The sequence below is a fragment of the Pelobates fuscus genome, chromosome 6, assembly GCF_036172605.1.
Source record: "Pelobates fuscus isolate aPelFus1 chromosome 6, aPelFus1.pri, whole genome shotgun sequence".
Lineage (NCBI taxonomy): Eukaryota > Metazoa > Chordata > Amphibia > Anura > Pelobatidae > Pelobates > Pelobates fuscus.
In genome coordinates, this window is record NC_086322.1 from 185,207,591 (window position 1) to 185,225,697 (window position 18,107).

Sequence of the window (18,107 nt, forward strand, 5' to 3'; positions counted from 1 at the left end):
ATATCTGGTCATGCCTTTTGGACTGTGTAATGCCCCTGCTGTGTTTCAGGACCTCATAAACGATGTCCTTAGGGATCTTTTGCATGTCTGTGCCGTGGTGTACCTTGACGACATACTTGTGTATTCCCCTGATTTGAAGTCACACCATAATCATGTTAGGATGATGCTCAAGAAATTATTACAGAACGGACTCTACTGTAAGTTAGAAAAATGTTTGTTCGATCCAACCTCGGTGCAATTCCTTGGTTATATAATTACTGAACAGGGTTTCAGTATGGATCCTGCTAAATTGGAAGCCATACTGTCCTGGCCACTTCCCCAAGGACTTAAGGCGTTTTATAGGATTTGCCAACTATTATAGGAAATTAATAAAGAACTTTTCACCCCTTATCTCTCCTATAACGAAGCTGACTAAAAAAGGTCTACACCCTAGGGTTTGGACTCCCGAAGCCCTTAAGGCCTTCGAAACTCTCAAGAAGGCATTTGCCTCTGCTCCAGTACTGCACCACCCTAATCCTTCTCTTCCCTTTGTTATGGAAGTAGACGCTTCTGAATCAGGTGTGGGAGCAGTACTGTCACAGAGGTTATCGCATGACGAACCCCTCCATCCCTGTTGTTTCTTTTCAAAAAGGTTGTCCGATTCAGAAAAGAATTACGATGTTGGGAACAGGGAACTATTAGCTATTGTGTTAGCTTTTAAGGAATGGAGGTACTTATTAGAGGGTTCTAGACACAAAATCATGGTTATAACCGATCATAAAAATCTATCCTATATCGCAGATGCTAAGAGGTTATCCTCTCGTCAGGCTAGATGGTCTTTATTTTTCTCACGTTTTCAGTACATAATCACATACAAGCCTGGTTATCGAAATGTCAAGGCTGATGCCATCTCCCGCCAGTATGAACCTGTAGATTCTATTACCTCCACTCCTGAGCCCATTGTACCCACAACTAATATAATAGCTACTACCCGTTTGGTTATCTCGTCTCTTTTTCTTGATGGTATCAAGTCATACCAATCCCAAGCACCCTCTGAGACTCCTACTGGTAAGCTGTACGTGAAAGTAAAAGACAGAAAGAAGTTGTTAACTTTATTTCACACGGCCAAAACGGCTGGTCATCCAGGGGTTACCAAGACTTACAAGGGTCTTTTCCAACAGTTTTGGTGGCCCTCACTCAAAAAAGACGTGGTAGATTACGTGCAGGCTTGCCGTGTCTGTACACAATGTAAGTCCCCTAATGTTAAACCCCTGGGACTCCTTATGCCCCTATCTGTACCCAAGAAACCGTGGACACACTTATCCATGGACTTTATTGTGGATCTTCCTTCATCTGATGGGCAGACAGTAATTTTAACTGTAACGGATAGGTTCTCCAAAATGGCGCACTTCATTCCGCTTAAGAAGCTACCTTCTGTGGTTCAGTTGGCTCAGGTGTTTGCCAAAGAAGTATTCCGCTTGCATGGTATACCACAAGATATCGTATCTGACAGGGGCCCTCAGTTTGTCTCTCGGTTTTGGAGAGGCTTTTGTGCTGAAATGGGGGTCTCCTTATCGTTTACTTCCTCCTATCATCCGCAATCTAATGGAGCTGCCGAACGAGCAAATCAGTCTGTGGAGTTGTATTTACGCTGTTTCACGAATGCACACCAGGACAACTGGTCCCATCTCCTTCCCTGGGCTGAGTTTGCCAGGAACACTGTGTCTCATTCTTCTACTGGCGTAAGTCCTTTTATGGTGGCTTATGGGTTCTCCGACAAGGGAATGCCCGCTTTGGACGAGCACCTCGCCTCCTTACGGAAGATGTGGGATCAGGTCCATGCTGCTCTTTGTCGTGCTGCTGATCCTCAAAAGAGATTTGCTGATCGTCGCAGATGTGCGGCTCCTTCTTATGCTCCGGGTGATAGGGTTTGGTTGTCCTCTAGGAATCTCCGCCTTAAGGTTCCCTCGATGAAGTTCGCGCCCAAGTTCCTTGGTCCCTATAAGGTGTTGTGTAGGGTGAATCCTGTGTCTTACTCCCTGGCCTTGCCCCCTTCCATGCGCATACCTAACACATTTCACACCTCCCTTTTGAAGCCCTTGCTCTGTAATCGGTTCTCTGGGTCTCTCAGGTGTTCCGATGCCCCCCGCGCGGTCTCTAGTGACATATATGAGGTGGCTGCTCTCCTTGATTCTCATTTCTCTCGAGGTCGGTTGCAGTATCTGGTTGATTGGAAGGGTTACGGCCCGGAGGAGCGGTCGTGGGTTTCTGTCTCTGACTTGGACGCGCCCTCTTTGATCCGCTCCTTTCATGCGCGGTTTCCTTTGAAGCCTTCGGCCTCCCGCCCTCTGGGCGGTCTTCGAGGGGGGGGTTATGTCAGGGCTCCGTGGGCAGCGGTGAGGGGAGGCTGCAATCCTCTCGCAGCACTCACCCTCGGTCCGTCGCCGCCCGCGGTCCCCTCTCCCCTTACCGATAAGCGAGCGGTGTCCTCTCCTCCTCCCAGCGGCAGCATGTCTAACGCTGCACGCTGGGAGCCGGCACTATTATCTAAGCGTCGGGGTCACTCACGTGACCCGGCGTTAAAGCTACAGTGCAACAAACACAGTGGGGGGTATAGATATCCCCCACGTGTGTTTGTTAATACTTATTGGTGGTTAGCCAATCAGGATTCAGGCTAGGATTTAAATACTTACCTTTCCTGTCTATCTGTGCCCTGTTGTGGTCTTTGCTTTATAGTATTGATTCTGAACGTGTGATTTCTGGTTACGTACTCTCTGGCTTGTTATACTGACTTTGTGACTTTCTCCTACCCTTTGACCTCGGCTTGTTTCTCGTTATTCTGTTTTCTGGTTCCCCTTACTCGGCTTGTCTCCTGACTATTCTGTGTGTGCTTAGCCCGGCCACTCTAAGGACCGGTACTGCACACTTTCTGTGTGTGTGTCTGTGTGTGTGTTAGCGTGTTGGGTTCCCCGAATCGTGACAGGAACTAATGGAATCATTGGGACTTTTCCGAACAGAGTGCAGCATACATGAAAATATACACAAACTTGTATTTGTGATTGTTGAAGCTAATCAGAAAGCGCCGAGATCAGGTACATCACCTGGATATATATATATATATATATAGCAATGTAGAATCAGGGTAACAATGTACTGGCTAATATATCGAAAAATAATATCTAAATAGTGAGACCATAAAATAAGTGAAAAATAAAGTATATACAAGTGTAATTAATGCAACTATGCAACCAGGATATGAGCCAGGTAAGGGTAACTCACATATATGTATAGGGATGTGATCCAAGGTACTAAAAGATATATCTTTATTGAAAAACTAACTTAAAAGAGAGAAATCAATCCCAATGTATTACCCCTATCCCTGGTGTATCAAGGATACTCCTCTTAGTGACACTGCACCCTACAAGGTGGAATCTCAGAATCTGTACTCACAGGTTTAAAAATTATGTATAGTTTGAGGAATCCAAAGTGTCTCTGTAGTAGTTATAATATAGTTACAGTGGATGACTCAGTCAGTCTGTAGCTAGTGAGGATTACAGCAAAATAATCTAAATAGGTCTATAAAGGATTACAGTGCTAGATTCAGAGGAGAGATACTGTCAGACAGCCAGTGTGGAGAGAAGGTTATGTTAGATCAATAAGTCGGTTTCAAATAAACTGACAATAAAATTTTATAAAGCCTCTCTCCCTTATAAACTAGCTAGATAGGCATAGAAGCAGAAAGATTAGATAGTGAATATCAAAATAATGTTTAAAGTAGGAGAGTGATTAAATCAACCAATGCCCAGTGCCCATAATACAAAATAAAAATGAAAAAACACCCGACGCGCGTTTCGGTGCTTTGTATAATGCACCTTCTTCAGGGGTACAATGTGCCCCACAAAATGTGCCAATATCCATTAAGCCAAGAGTAAAAGCGCAACTGGATAAGTATGAAGCTGACGGACATCTTACATCAGTATCAGAGCCAACTGATTAGATAAACATTATGGTAGTTATCAGGAAGCCTGAACATTTTCACATTTTCATTGATCCGAAGTTTCTTAATATGGCCCTGAGAAGGTCATACTACATAATGCCAACACTTGTTTGCTGCAGCAGGAAAAAAAATGATTTGCCGAAGTTAATCAAGCAGACTGTCTTAATGGCACAGATTGGCGGCTACATCAGCTCATACAGCACACAGAAAGTCTATAGTTCTGGTGGGGTGGCCAGATGAAAAGGATGCAGCACCTGCAATTGTGAGGGAATATTGGTCCTTCAGAGATGAGATCAGCATTCAAAATGGTATCTTGCACAAAGGTCCAAGGGTCATGGTGCCGGTCACTGAGAGCAGAGATGTTATTGCACATATGCTCAAGCCACATCGGGGTTGAGGCTTGCTACAGACAAGTTTGTGATACTCTTTACTGGCCCAACATGCAAGGTAAAATAAAAGACTTTGTCAGCAATTGTCTCACTTGCAATGAATATGCATACTCACAACAAAACTAAACTACTTTCAGTTACTTCCTCCCTCGGGCTATTGCAGTGGGCTAATTCTCCCACCCGTGTAGCTGGCAATACCCTCGACCTTATTTTCTCTTATGCATGTACAGTATCTAATATCTGCAACACTCCTCTCTCTGATCACCACCTCTAATCGCTTGCTCTCGATTACCCCCTCACCCAACAACCTCAGCCTAACCTCTCTCAACTCAGGAGGAACCTTAATTCTATTGACCTCCAGCAGCTGTCAGCTGAAATTGATTCACAACTGCCAACAATCCCTCACTGGCCATCTCCACATATAACACTACACTCACCTATGCCTTGCTGCAGCCCTGCTAAAAACATGCACCTCGAGGAGGACATGCCCCCAACCTTGACATACTAAATTAACACGCTAACTGCATCTCTTTGACACCTTTAACTCTCTTCTCTGCCTTGCTGTGGCCACCCCCCAAACTAACCTTACATCCGATAGCTTTGCATGCTACTTTACCGACAAGATTGAAAAGCTAAGGAAAGAATTCTCCCCTCCTTGCCGTTCTCTTTCTCAACCACAAGTAGATCATGCCTTTCCTACCCCTCAGACTTTCTCCACGGCTACTGAACAAGAGGTTGCAGTGCTTCTCCTTTCCTCTCGCCCCACCACTTGCCCACTCAATCCTGTCCTGTGTCACCTCATCAGATCTCTCTCCCCTTGTCTTGTGCCTACCCTAACACACATCTTCAACTGCTCTCTCTCTTCTGGCACTGTTCCTGCTGACCTTAAACATGCCACTGTATTACCTATCCTGAAAAAACATCTCTTGACCTGTCCTCCCCCTCTAACTTTCGTCACATATCTCAGTGCAATTGTTGGTAGGTAACTAGGAAGCAGGTTGAGTAGTCAGAAAATAAAGTAGCAACCTTGTGGTAAATGTGTAGGGCAAAGTTTAGAGATCCAAGGAGAGACTGGAGATCCAAATGGGAATAGATATAATTGCCCAGGGAGGTCTGCACGTTTCCCTGATATGCTGGACCTTGCCCATGGGGGGAAGGGGGCTTTACTGAAATATCGAGTCTAGTTGTATACCCAGGAAAATGAAACTGGAGGAGGGTTCTATGGTTTAATCTTAAGACAGCTGACAGCTGATGTTGGGATGAAAACATATTCAAGGTCTTGTGCAAACTTTGAAAAGGAGTACCAGTATTACAAATAATATTACCTAAGAACACAATAGGTCTTCCAAATTTGTCTTAAAACCTTTGTGTTCGACTCTGTTGGAACTAGAGGTAACAAGACTTTTAGTGGACGAACTGGGTTCGATAGAACATAAAACGGTGTAGTGGGAGTTGGAGGTGTCAGAAGCACAAGACAGTGATTTAATGCCTGCAAAATTACAGCAGAATAGTTCTATCTAATGTGATCTGACCTGTTTAAGTGTTGAAATAAATCTCTAAATGCATAGCTAAAATTAAAAGGTAAAAGGTGCTTTTAAAAAACACAACCAGCTAATAGGTTTTAGAGATTGTGAGTTTTTCCAACACTCGCTCCTTGATTCACCTCGGTACATACTGCACCATGATGTTTCTTTTTTTATGCCATATAGGTTTTTACACTACAGGAGGCAACTATTATTGTGTGCACTTTTTCAGCTTTTTTATGTGGTTTGTAATAGGTCTTGAATGGAGCCAAACCCCCGGCCAATTTTGCCTAAAAAGTTTGGTGATAGTCTATAATGTATAACAACCATACTTGTGTCCCAGGTTCAACCATTTATGTAAAATAGAGAGCTAGGTCTACCTTATAGTGTGGGGATGTGTAACAGATGACATCTCTTTATAGACCAAAGGCCAGAATGGATTTGGGTATAGTCAGTGTGGCAAGCGCTCCTTGCCACAAACTCCTGGAGGAGCTTGAAGGCTAGCCTCCTGCCTACAGATTATGGGCCTGGTCCTGAGGCCCATTGCTTGCCCTGAACTACACTGTGTGACGGTAGCCACCATCATGGGGAGCAGAAGGACACTTTACTGATTTGTTCTTATGTTTTAGTCACCTTGTACCCATTATAGGTGCATGGTGTGTATAATGTGGTTAAATGTTTTGTCTCAGCCCAGAGGAAGGGAAAGCCTGTGTTTTATAGACCTCGTAACCCTTCCCACAACTTTAGGCTCTGTTTAACCCCTTAAGGACCATGACATGTCACACATGTAATGTGTCCTTAAGGGGTTAAAGGCTCAGCCTTCCTACATATCACTATTTTTGGGGGCTTTTGGGTTAGTTTTTTACAGATTGTTTTGCAAAGATATCTGATAACTATTTATCTATTCTGAGCACAACACTTTTTTTGGTTTGTTCATAACATGTCTTTCACACAAGGGAAACTGATAATAATTTTACCATAACCAGCTGTAGTAGTTATATAATGTCCCTTTTATACTAGGTAGAAAACAAACAGACAAATCAAATATTCTGCTTTAGGTATCAAGGTACAAATGCAAAATCACATGACATTTCACATTTAATTGACAAGGTTTGCACAAAGTTCTAGTCCAGAGATACTAAGAACCTGGAAGAATTTATTTTAGGTTGACCTACAAGTAAATTCAATATTTAATGAAATATCCTACCATGTTAACACCTATATTTTATATGACTTTCAAAATTTTAACAAAGTTTAACTTATGAAACAAATGTACTTAATATATAAAAAATACCTTCTGAAATGTCTTCAGGGCTCTTAGCATATCCTGTTAATTGGGGGTTTTCATTGGAGTCTTCATTCTGTGGATACACTTTATCATTTTCCTCTAAAGTTTCATTGTGTGAAATTTCTTCTCTTTCATCAAATGTACTCTCCTTTGATCCATGGTCACAACCTTCCCCTGTGTGAGAAGGTTGTGAATATTTATGGCAAGATGCAACTTAAATAGGCTATTAGACATTATATTCCAATGTATAAATTACATGTATGTAAATTGATGTATGCTGTGTATTGTGTCATGGTTATTCCAGGCCGAACACAAAGAGCTTAAAGGACCACTCTAGTGCTAGGAAAACATACTCGTTTTCCTGGCACTAGAGTGCCCTGAGGGTGCCCCCACCCTCAGGGACCCCCTCCCGCCCGGCTGTGGAAAGGGGAAAGGGGTAAAAACTTACCTTTTTCCAGCGGTGGGCGGAGAGCTCTCCTCCTCCGATCCTCCTCTTCTCCTCCCCGTCGGCTGAATGCGCACGCGCAGCAAGAGCTGCGCGCGCATTCAGCCTGTCACATAGGAAAGCATTCATAATGCTTTCCTATGGACGCTTGCGTGCTCTCACTGTGATTTTCACAGTGAGAATCACGCAAGCGCCTTTTGCGGCTGTCAGTGAGACAGCCACTAGAGGAAATAGGGGAAGGCTTAACCCATTCACAAACTGCTATGTTTATGAAAAAATGGGTTAACCCTAGAAGGACCTGGCACCCAGACCACTTCATTAAGCTGAAGTGGTCTGGGTGCCTAGAGTGGTCCTTTAAAGGGAGGCACCCAGGCCACTTCAGCTCATTGAAGTGGTTCGGGTACAGTGCCCCTGACCCTTTATTTATTTTTATTTTTTCATTCTTTATTTTTGTTGTGCAATGACAAAATGACAGACAAGCTCATGGTGCCCCAAGAGCAATCCTTGAGCGAATATTCACTTGTAACCATAGGAGCATTGGGTTAAACTGCACAATTTTTATAATATGATAACTTTAGCGTAACCAGTATGTTTAATAATTCTGCGCTTTAGGTTTGGCTAGACTTTCATTGGTTCTCGCTTAATTTGCGACCTAGCATATCTCATTGGGGTATTGAGACTGATAGAGGACACATTGCTCTAAGCTGTACTTTACCGTCCCTACTCTTGTTAAGGCATTACTAGGTTACATACTGCATCATGCGTGATTGTAAATAGTAGGCTATAAGCTTCATGCAATTAAGTGACATTTAGAATTTAGCGCTAACAGGTATAAACAGTAGGATAAACATGCTAAACTAGAACTGGTGAGGCAAACAACTAGGAAATGCCACTGGGCAATAGAAAACGTGCTTCAGCATGCATTCCTTTAAAGTCCCATATGTGGTGCAAGCATTGTGCTGGGTAGGTGGCAACATAGCAGACATGTCTTGCGGGCCCGTCAGCCTATGCCTTGTGTCAGGTAAGTCCCGTCTCCGCTATCTCCAGCCTCCTCGATGGGGTTCCTCTCCCCTGCTCTCGTGCAGTAAGGCACGCGCTGCCACACTTGGGCAGGCTGTCCCTTGACAGTGTCTCGAATTTGCCCACCGCAGGTCACGTACCTGCAACAGCATGGTCGGTAGGCTGATAGAGCAGGTGAGCTGTGTCGGGATACAGCGTGTTCGGGTGTAGGTCTTCTACCTGAATTACGTCTCAGCTGGGTAGTGCCGCAGTGGTTCAGAGCCGGGAGTCCTCTCCTGCCCCGGAGCTGTGCGAGAGCTGGTGCTAGTCGGCCGTGAGCCTGGGAGCCAGCGTGGCCCAGGCTCAACCCCTTCGGGGTGGTGCGGGGAGTCTGGCCAGGTCGCTTGGGTGGTCGCTGATTTGTACTCCGCCAGTGTGGCCGGCACCTCTGGGGTGCGCCCCGTACTGCTCTCAACCCGGGAAGGCCACGGGTGTGTGATGTGGTAGCGTGGGTCTTAGAGTGGCCCTGAGGCGGACCCCCATTCCTCTGCATACCTGCGACTCCAGCCCGTATGGTAGGGTGTCGGCGAGGCTCTTCAGGCTGCAAACACGCCTGCAGCTTGGCCCAGAAGTGTTCGAAGATCGCAGTAATGGGGTCTCTTGCTTGGTTCCCGGTATCTGCCACACCATGGTGTTGTCTTCGTTCGTTAGACACTATTGTGACTGCTTGGTCCGCCATCTTAGGTGCACCCTTCTCCTTCTCGCTTGTGTAGGTCTTTTTGCCTGTCGTCGGGTGCGAGGTTCGGGGCAACCCACCTGGCGGGGACCGGGATATCCCCCACTGGTCCATAGGGGGGGGGGGTGCGTGGTTTGCACTCGTGCATTGCGGGTGGCATCTGGCGGGAAGGCGGCCGTCCTTCCCCCGTGCCTCCTCTAGGCCTCAGCTTGCTGCCACTTTTCCCGGTCGGGTCGGGCGTTACTTGTGGTATCGGCATGACCGTGGCTGCTTTCTCTTGCCCATGGGCTGGTGCTTGAGGGAATCGCAGCATTTGGTCTCGGGTAATCCGTTAGTTTTGGGCCTGCACTGCGGGAGCTTGTGTAGAGTGAGTTCAGTCAGTTACTTGGCTCGGCTCCGCCCCGCCCCTGACCCTTTAACTGTTCAATTGTAATTATTGCAGTTATTGAAAAACTGCAATAAATATATTGCAGGGTTAACTTCAGCTAGTGGCTGTCTACCAGGTTGTTAGGATTATCACAATGGAAACCACTACAACACAAAACTTACCAGTCTGGGGATGGTTAAATAGAGCTAGGAATCCTGTGATTGGTTTGTGTCACTGTAATGCATAATAATTTAGGATAGATAGATAGATAGATAGATAGATAGATAGATAGATAAAGCAATGGATTTGATAAAAATATTTAAGAAACATAGAGAAACATAGACAAAGAGAGATCACTGGATACTGCATTAATCTATATTTTATTGGACTAACAAATATATTAGAAGACTGTCTTTTAAGAGTTGCATGTCGTGTTCAGATCTTGACTAATACACAGGGGCGGGCTGGGCCGGGGGGCAGGGAGGCAATTGCCCCCCAGGCCGCCCGAAATTCTTTTAGGACCGGCCGCGGTGGGCCGGCCCTTTAAATGCTGCAGCCGCCGAGCGCTCTGTAAAGAGCGCTCAGACGGCTGCAGCAGCTTCTCCCCTCCCTCCCCTCCCCTGTAGCGTGGCCGAGCTGGTCTCCGGTTCCGCGCGGAGTTCCTGTTTCCTGTAACCGGCCGGACTGACAGGAAGTGCACACTCAGTGTGCACCTTCCCATCACTCCGGCCGGGCACTGCGGACCGGAAAGCAGCTTGGCCACGCTACAGGGGAGGGGGTAAGAAGAAGGGAGGGGGGGAGTAAGAAGAGGGGAAGGGGGGGAGTAAGAAGAGGGGAGGGGGGGAGTAAGAAGAGGGGAGGGGGTGAGTAAGAAGAGGGGAGGGGGGAATAAGAAGAGGAGAGGGGGGGAGTAAGAAGAGGGGAAGGGGGGAGTAAGAAGAGGGGAGGGGGGAATAAGAAGAGGGGAGGGGGGGAATAAGAAGAGGGGAGGGGGGGAATAAGAAGAGGGGAGGGGGGAATAAGAAGAGGGGAGGGGGGAATAAGAAGAGGGGAGGGGGGAGTAAGAAGAGGGGGGAATAAGAAGAGGGGAGGGGGGGAATAAGAAGAGGGGAGGGGGGATAAGAAGAGGGGAGGGGGGATAAGAAGAGGGGAGGGGGGAATAAGAAGAGGGGAGGGGGGATAAGAAGAGGGGAGGGGGGAATAAGAAGAGGGGAGGGGGGAATAAGAAGAGGGGGGCATAAGAAGAGGGGGAGTAAGAAGAGGGGAGGGGGGAGTAAGAAGAGGGGAGGGGGGGAGTAAGAAGAGGGGAGGGGGGAGTAAGAAGAGGGGAGGGGGGAGTAAGAAGAGGGGAGGGGGAATAAGAAGAGGGGAGGGGGGAATAAGAAGGGGGGGAATAAGAAGAGGGGAGGGGGGGAATAAGAAGAGGGGAGGGGGGGAATAAGAAGAGGGGAGGGGGGGAATAAGAAGAGTGGAGGGGGGAGTAAGAAGAGGGGAAGGGGGGAGTAAGAAGAGGGGAGGGGGGGAATAAGAAGAGGGGAGGGGGGAATAAGAAGAGGGGAGGGGGGAATAAGAAGATGGGAGGGGGGAGTAAGAAGAGGGGGGGAATAAGAAGAGGGGGGGGAATAAGAAGAGGGGAGGGGGGAATAAGAAGAGGGGAGGGGGGAGTAAGAAGAGGGGAGGGGGGAATAAGAAGAGGGGAGGGGGGAATAAGAAGAGGGGAGGGGGATAAGAAGAGGGGAGGGGGGAATAAGAAGAGGGGAGGGGGGAATAAGAAGAGGGGACATAAGAAGAGGGGGAGTAAGAAGAGGGGAGGGGGGAGTAAGAAGAGGGGAGTGGGGGAGTAAGAAGAGGGGAGGGGGGAGTAAGAAGAGGGGAGGGGGAATAAGAAGAGGGGAGGGGGGAATAAGAAGGGGGGGATAAGAAGAGGGGAGGGGGGAAAATAAGAAGAGGGGAGGGGGGAATAAGAAGGGGGGGATAAGAAGAGGGGGGGGGAAATAAGAAGAGGGGAGGGGGGAATAAGAAGAGGGGAGGGGGGAATAAGAAGAGGGGAGGGGGGAGTAAGAAGAGGGGGGAATAAGAAGAAGGGAGGGGGAATAAGAAGAGGGGGGAGTAAGAAGAGGGGAGGGGGGAGTAAGAAGAGGGGGAGAGTGAGGGGGGAGTAAGAGGAGGGGGAGTAAGAAGAGGGGGGAGTAAGAAGAGGGGAGGGGGAGTAAGAGGAGGTGGGGAGTAAGAAGAAGGGGAAGTAAGAAGAGGGAGGGGGGAGTAAGAGGGGAGGGGGGAGTAAGAAGAAGGGGGGGAGTAAGAAGAGGGGAGGGGGGGTAAGAGGGGAGAGAGGAGAAAGAGGAGGGGGGGGAGTAAGAAGAGGGGAGGGGGGAGTAAGAAGAGGGGAGGGGGGAGTAAGAAGAGGGGAGGGGGAGTAAGAAGAGGGGGGAGTAAGAAGAGGGGAGGGGGGAGTAAGAGGGGAGGGGGAGTAAGAGGGGAGGGGGGAGTAAGAAGAGGGGAGGGGGAGTAAGAGGGGAGGGGGAGTAAGAAGAGGGGAGGGGGAGTAAGAAGAGGGGAGGTGGAGTAAGAAGAGGGGAGGGGGGAGTAAGAAGGAGGGGAGATAAGAAAAATAAGGGGTTGAGTAAGAAGAGGGGGGAGTAAGAAGGAGGGGAGATAAGAAAAAGAGGGGTGTAAGAGGAAGAAGGGGAAGTAAGAAGAAGAGGGGGGAGTAAGAAGAAGAGGGGGAAGGGGAGTAAGAAGAGGGGGGAGTAAGAAGGAGGGGAGATAAGAAAAATAGGGGGTAAGAAGAAGGGGGAGTAAGAAAAAGAGGGGGGAGTAAGAAGAAGAGGGGGAAGTAAGAAGAAGAGGGGGAAGTAAGAAGAAGAGGGGGGAGTAAGAAGAAGAGGGGGGAGTAAGAAGAAGCGGGGGGAGTAAGAAGAAGAGAGGGGTAAGAAGAAGGGGGATGTAAGAAGAAGAAGAAGAAGAGGGGGTAAGAAGAAGAAGGGGGAGTAAGAAGAAGTAGGAGGGTTAAGAAGCTCTAAGGGAAAGAAGGGACAGCTCTATAGGACAGGGGGCAAGACAGGGAGCTCTTTCACACTATGCGCACACACACACACACACACACACACACACAATGCATCCCTATACATACACAGAAACACACAATGCATCCCTATACACACAGAAACACAACATGCTTCCCTTACACACAGAGAAACACACAATGCATCCATTACACACACACACAATGCAACCCTTACACACAAAGACAATGCATCCTTTGCACACATACACAGAAACAGACAATGCAAACACACACACACTGCTTTTCTTACATACACACAGAAACACAATGCATCTCTTACACTCAATGCACACACATACAGACACACACCTTGCATCCCTTACGCATACAAACACAGATTCACACAATGCATCCCTTACACACAACCAGAAACACATAATACATCCCTTATACACAAATACACACTGCTTCCACTACACACAAACACACTGCATCACCTGCACAAACTGGTATCCCTATACACTACATACCATAAGCACACATTTTAGATCCTCTACAATAACTCATAACACATCCCCTACACACTCCACTCCCTGTGAGCGAACTCATGGGTGGGTGGAACATATAAGTGGACTTATAAGTGGGCCTTATGGGCATACCCACCGTCAGGCCCTGGGGCCCAGACCTTGAGCCCAAAAAATGGAGCTGCTTCTAATTCTCCCAGAACATTGAATTTTGTGACCACAGTTACAAACAGCCTCCAGAGATCCTGTTCTACACCAGATCAGTGGAGCCAAACTGCAGCCCATCATCATCCTCATCTAATTGTAAGTAGGCAATCTAGTATATTATTAGTGACACTAATCTATAATTTACCTCACATTAAAGGGACACTATAGCTTAATGAAGTGGCTGTGGTGTCTATAGCTGGTTCCTGCAGGCTTTTTAATGTAAACACACACTGTGTGCAGCACTGGCGTTAGTTCATATGGCAGATCATATGGGTGGGGCATTGTGATGTCACATGGGGGGGCGGCAAATTTATATTTTGTCTAGGGCGGCAAAAATCCTTGCACCGGCTCTGATCCTGGGCAGGTGCACCAGTCTACTGGTGACCCACAGGAGGGGAGTTCACTGATTGCACTGCACTCTCCTCCTGCCCAGACCCGTCTTGACCGCAGTGCAAGTGCCCTCTGCCCTCTGCCCCTAATTTACAGTGGCTCACACTCACAACAAGCAGTGCCTGGAGCCCTTTGCAGAGACGGAAACAAAGAGGTTATGGGGCAGCTGGCCGTCCTGCAAGCATTACATTAAACAGCTGTTCCCCATGATGCCACAGGTGGCGTTGTGCTGGGAGACTGTGATTACTCTTCACTTCCTCCCAGCCTACAGAGCAGCGCATGGGGGAGAGAGAGGAGGAGGCATGATTTAATCTTACAATAAATCCTCTAAGCAAACCTTTATAAATGTGGGGGGATCAGCTCTGTTTCCACAGTTTATTGGTGTTTACTCTGATGTCTGTATTAATATTGAGGGATGTCTAAGTAGTAACGTCAGTGTGTGTCAGCAGGGCCAGCCGTTGGGGTGGGCAAGCTGTGCGGTCACGCAGGGTGCCATGACAACAGAGGCACCCGGCGGCCAACACAGCTCACAAGTTGGGTACACCAGCATATTTAATTTAAACGATTCGCTGGTGGTCCACTGGTGCGCACCAGCAGTAGGTGCAGTCAGATCATATCCTCTCCCTCGTGGTTCCGGTGCTCAGTTAGTGAGTCGGAGCACAGGCTCAGAGATTCTCAGCCTGTGCTCTGACAACATTGAAAGTCAGAGCCGTGAAGGAGCGGGTATGGCAAAGAGCTACGGATTAGCATAACATCAATATCCGTTATAAAACCAGGAAAAGGTGGGCATGGATGGTGAACTGATTTGGTGGTGCAATGGGCCACTTGACTGGTTTTGCCCCCCAGGCCTAAGGCTGCCAGCCCTCCCCTGCTAATACAACTATACCAATCTACATGTATCTACCTTGCTCTTTCTTTATAATGCACCCTCCAATTCTAAGAAATTTTAGGAGGTGATATATTGTTCTTTTTTTGGCATTTGACTATTAAAATCTCACTACAAAAGTGGCAAAAGATAGACGCTTATCCCATAGAACAAAATCAATGACGAGGGGGTTCAATAGACAAGTATTAATATGTTTATGATTTTAAAAGTGAGAATGTTTGCTTTTTTCAGTATGTATCTTTATGCACAACATACCTACATGTACGTGCAGCAAAATATAGAGAAGATACATAAAGAGGAGGAGTGTAAAGTCATAGTTTGCTGTAGGTGCCAGCATGACAAGGATTGATCATTTCTGTACTTTTAACGTTTTGCGTGCCAATAGTGAGGAGAGTTGAAGGGCCTGTCAGGAGAGTGTTATATGTTGATATAACACCCTTGGATATACATTTGGGCACTTTAACAGCATATTTGACTATGAGGTTGAGAAAGGACGGAGAACCTGAGAAGTTCCTATGATTATTTTTTTAGGACTTGAACTCTGTGGAGGAAATTACTCTGGACATTAAAAGTAAACAAACTAACATGGATACTCAAATAACAGATGTGGACACCTTAGATGAGGCATCAATTAAAGTCAGAGGCACAGGCACAGCTGCCACAGCTGCCACAATTCCCACAACTATTTAGATGGCTTTTATTACATTGTTGTATGTTAAGGAGGCAAATCACTTATCTTTGGAAGGACATACTGCTTCCCAAGTCTCTTAGACTCTCTGGTGTTGCTCAAAGGGATGTCCCCATTTGTTTTTGTTCATGGTGAAAGCGAAAACTCCTCTCTAGTTTGATCTCTATAACCTCTCCTTCTACCAGAACTCATTCAATTGACAGAAATCATTGTCTACTGTTAAACTCCTGAGAGATTCAAAAACTCCATGTAGATGCAGATCCCCAGGTCACTTATCACGAAGGCCAACACCTCCAATTTACTTCTGTAAGCATTGGGCTTCAGTTGCCTGTAGACCAATGCACTCACATAAATGGGGTGTTAGAAGCATCACTCCTGCTGTGTTAAGATAGTTGGTGGACTATGGTTGAGTACTTTGTTAGTGAATATTTTCTTTTTCCTTTTTATTGAACCTCTTATCCCAACTATAGTGACATCATTCTAACCTACTTTCAGTTGCAGTCTTCTGAAACTGATGAAGAATAGTTCTTGAAGTTTAATTGAGAAAGTATATTCTCTTAAATGTATTTGTTAAATGTATATCTTTTAGTGTTGTCACCTTTCTATTGCCTGCACATGCAAACATTTTTCTATCTGCAGCTTTTAGGTAGGCTTTGATTTACCATTTGTAAACTTTACTGATTACGTTTATTTCTGTATTGATTTTTATACAACTGCTTTTAAATTTTTCAGTGCTGAAAATATATTCTAAATTATAAATTAAAAAAAATAATAATTTAAAATAAAAAAAATAGAAATAATACATGCCAAAATTTTTTACTTTAATAAAAATACCAAAAATCTGAAAATCGGATAACTTACCATCAGCATATGGCACCATGTCTACATATATCTCTTCAGGCTCTTTGTCCAAATGCTCTACATTTACATCATCCTTGCTAAATTTTATCTTGTGCTAAAATGAAACAGAAACAGTCTATGCTATAACATGTAAGGTTCAAAAATCAAAAACCTCAAGTTTAACATTTATTTGATGATAAGATTGTAGATGTTCATTTTGAAAATCCACGTACCCTCAATCCACAGGCTTAAAAGTGTAAATGTTTTAAATGTATTATAATTTATTTTAGCATACCAAAAGATGGATTATATTTCTTAGGCACCAGTTTCAAATACAGATAACCAATTCTATTGTTCCAAAAATATATTAGACAAATGTGAGATTAAAAAAAAGCAGATACATTGATCTCATTTAATACATTTAATAGAATACAGCCCTAAGAATCTGTAAATTAAATATTCTTGAAAAGGACTGACTGTTTTATGTAACAGATATAGGTATTCTCAATTTAAATATACTCATTAAAACATATCTGCAAAGTAATTACATCGACAGATTGTTCAAATGGAGTATGCAGAGGAATTTCATTCAATTGGATTTTTGTAAGGAGAGCTTAAAGTAGTTTTGTCACCTTAAAATTACTTTAAATAATCTATTTTAAAATCCGATTTTTATCTAATCAATATATAGTACATTTGGACTTAATTACTCTAGGACAGTATGAGCATTTGTTAAGTGTCAAAATTCAATTCATCATTCAAGAAAAAGAAAAGAGAAAAAAAAAGAAAAAATTTAATCTTAATACATTGTAGACCCGTTTGCATATGTGTGAAATATGTAACATGTAAACAGAAAGACTACATTGTTTGGATGACCAAAGACACATTTATTAATAACAAAAACACCAATGTATTTGTATTGGTTAATCACTTACATTGTTGTTTAATAAGAATTTACAGAATTAAATCAGAATAGTAAAATTTAGGCTCAAATAGGTATTCTGAAAAATATCCAGCTCTTTTACAGTCACAGATATTTTAGTTCCAGTTTTGCTATTAAGATTTAATATCCAACAATTCAGGGTTTTGCTTGGCACATTATTCCTCTGTACTTCAGAAGACTAAAGGCAAGTGCAGTTAATACCATAACATTTTTAAAACATATATCTTTTGACTCATAATGTCCATCCCATGTCAATTTCAAGCATTTTTCTTTAAAGGATTAACAATCGTACATTTAGCGTTGTGTATTGTCCAATCCCTCTATTGTGTCCTATAGATATACACATGATATTGTAACTGATGGTATTGATACTACATGAATATTGAATGCCTCTACATCACACTACAATGTAAATCACAGTATATGAAAAATAATTTGCAAACCATCATATGAATGTAGTAAAATCCTGATACCAGTAGACTGGAGACATAGAGAAAAAATATCTTCCTGACTCTGAGTTGGAGGACATCAGTCTAAAATCCATTGGACAATCTAGTTGAAATATATAGGAGTCTTAGTTATTTGGAGTAAATGTCATTGTAACGGCTACCCAGGTTGTAGAGGGGTATCAGCCGTTGGAGACGTCCTTCTTCCCGGCAAGATGCTGTGGTGTAGTGGAGCTGCGCTATCCAATCCGCTGGACCAGAGTAGAGAGTAAAGCAGAGCTCTTAAAAGTGCTAGTGATTATGCTGAGCAGGTTCCCTTTCAATAACGAGACGAGGCTACATTTTGAAGGGTTAAGCAGAACTGATTTAATGACAAGACAAGCAGCTGCTTTTATGCAAGTTTTCCAGTAAGGTTACCACCCACGTGGACCTTGTGGGGCACTGACAAATGAA

The 18,107-nt window shown here is 45.0% G+C and overlaps 1 protein-coding gene across 1 annotated transcript in view; it reads right to left on the reverse strand.

Annotated features, from left to right (window-relative positions):
• The window catches only part of BANK1 (B cell scaffold protein with ankyrin repeats 1), a 315,795-nt gene that overhangs the window by 161,172 nt on the left and 136,516 nt on the right, over positions 1 to 18,107 (reverse strand). Inside the window, exons 4-5 of the mRNA XM_063458569.1 lie at positions 16,287 to 16,374; positions 7,183 to 7,350 (exon numbers count right to left, since the gene is read on the reverse strand). Coding sequence (XP_063314639.1) covers positions 7,183 to 7,350; positions 16,287 to 16,374 — 256 coding nt within the window. The remainder of the gene's footprint in view (positions 1 to 7,182; positions 7,351 to 16,286; positions 16,375 to 18,107) is intronic.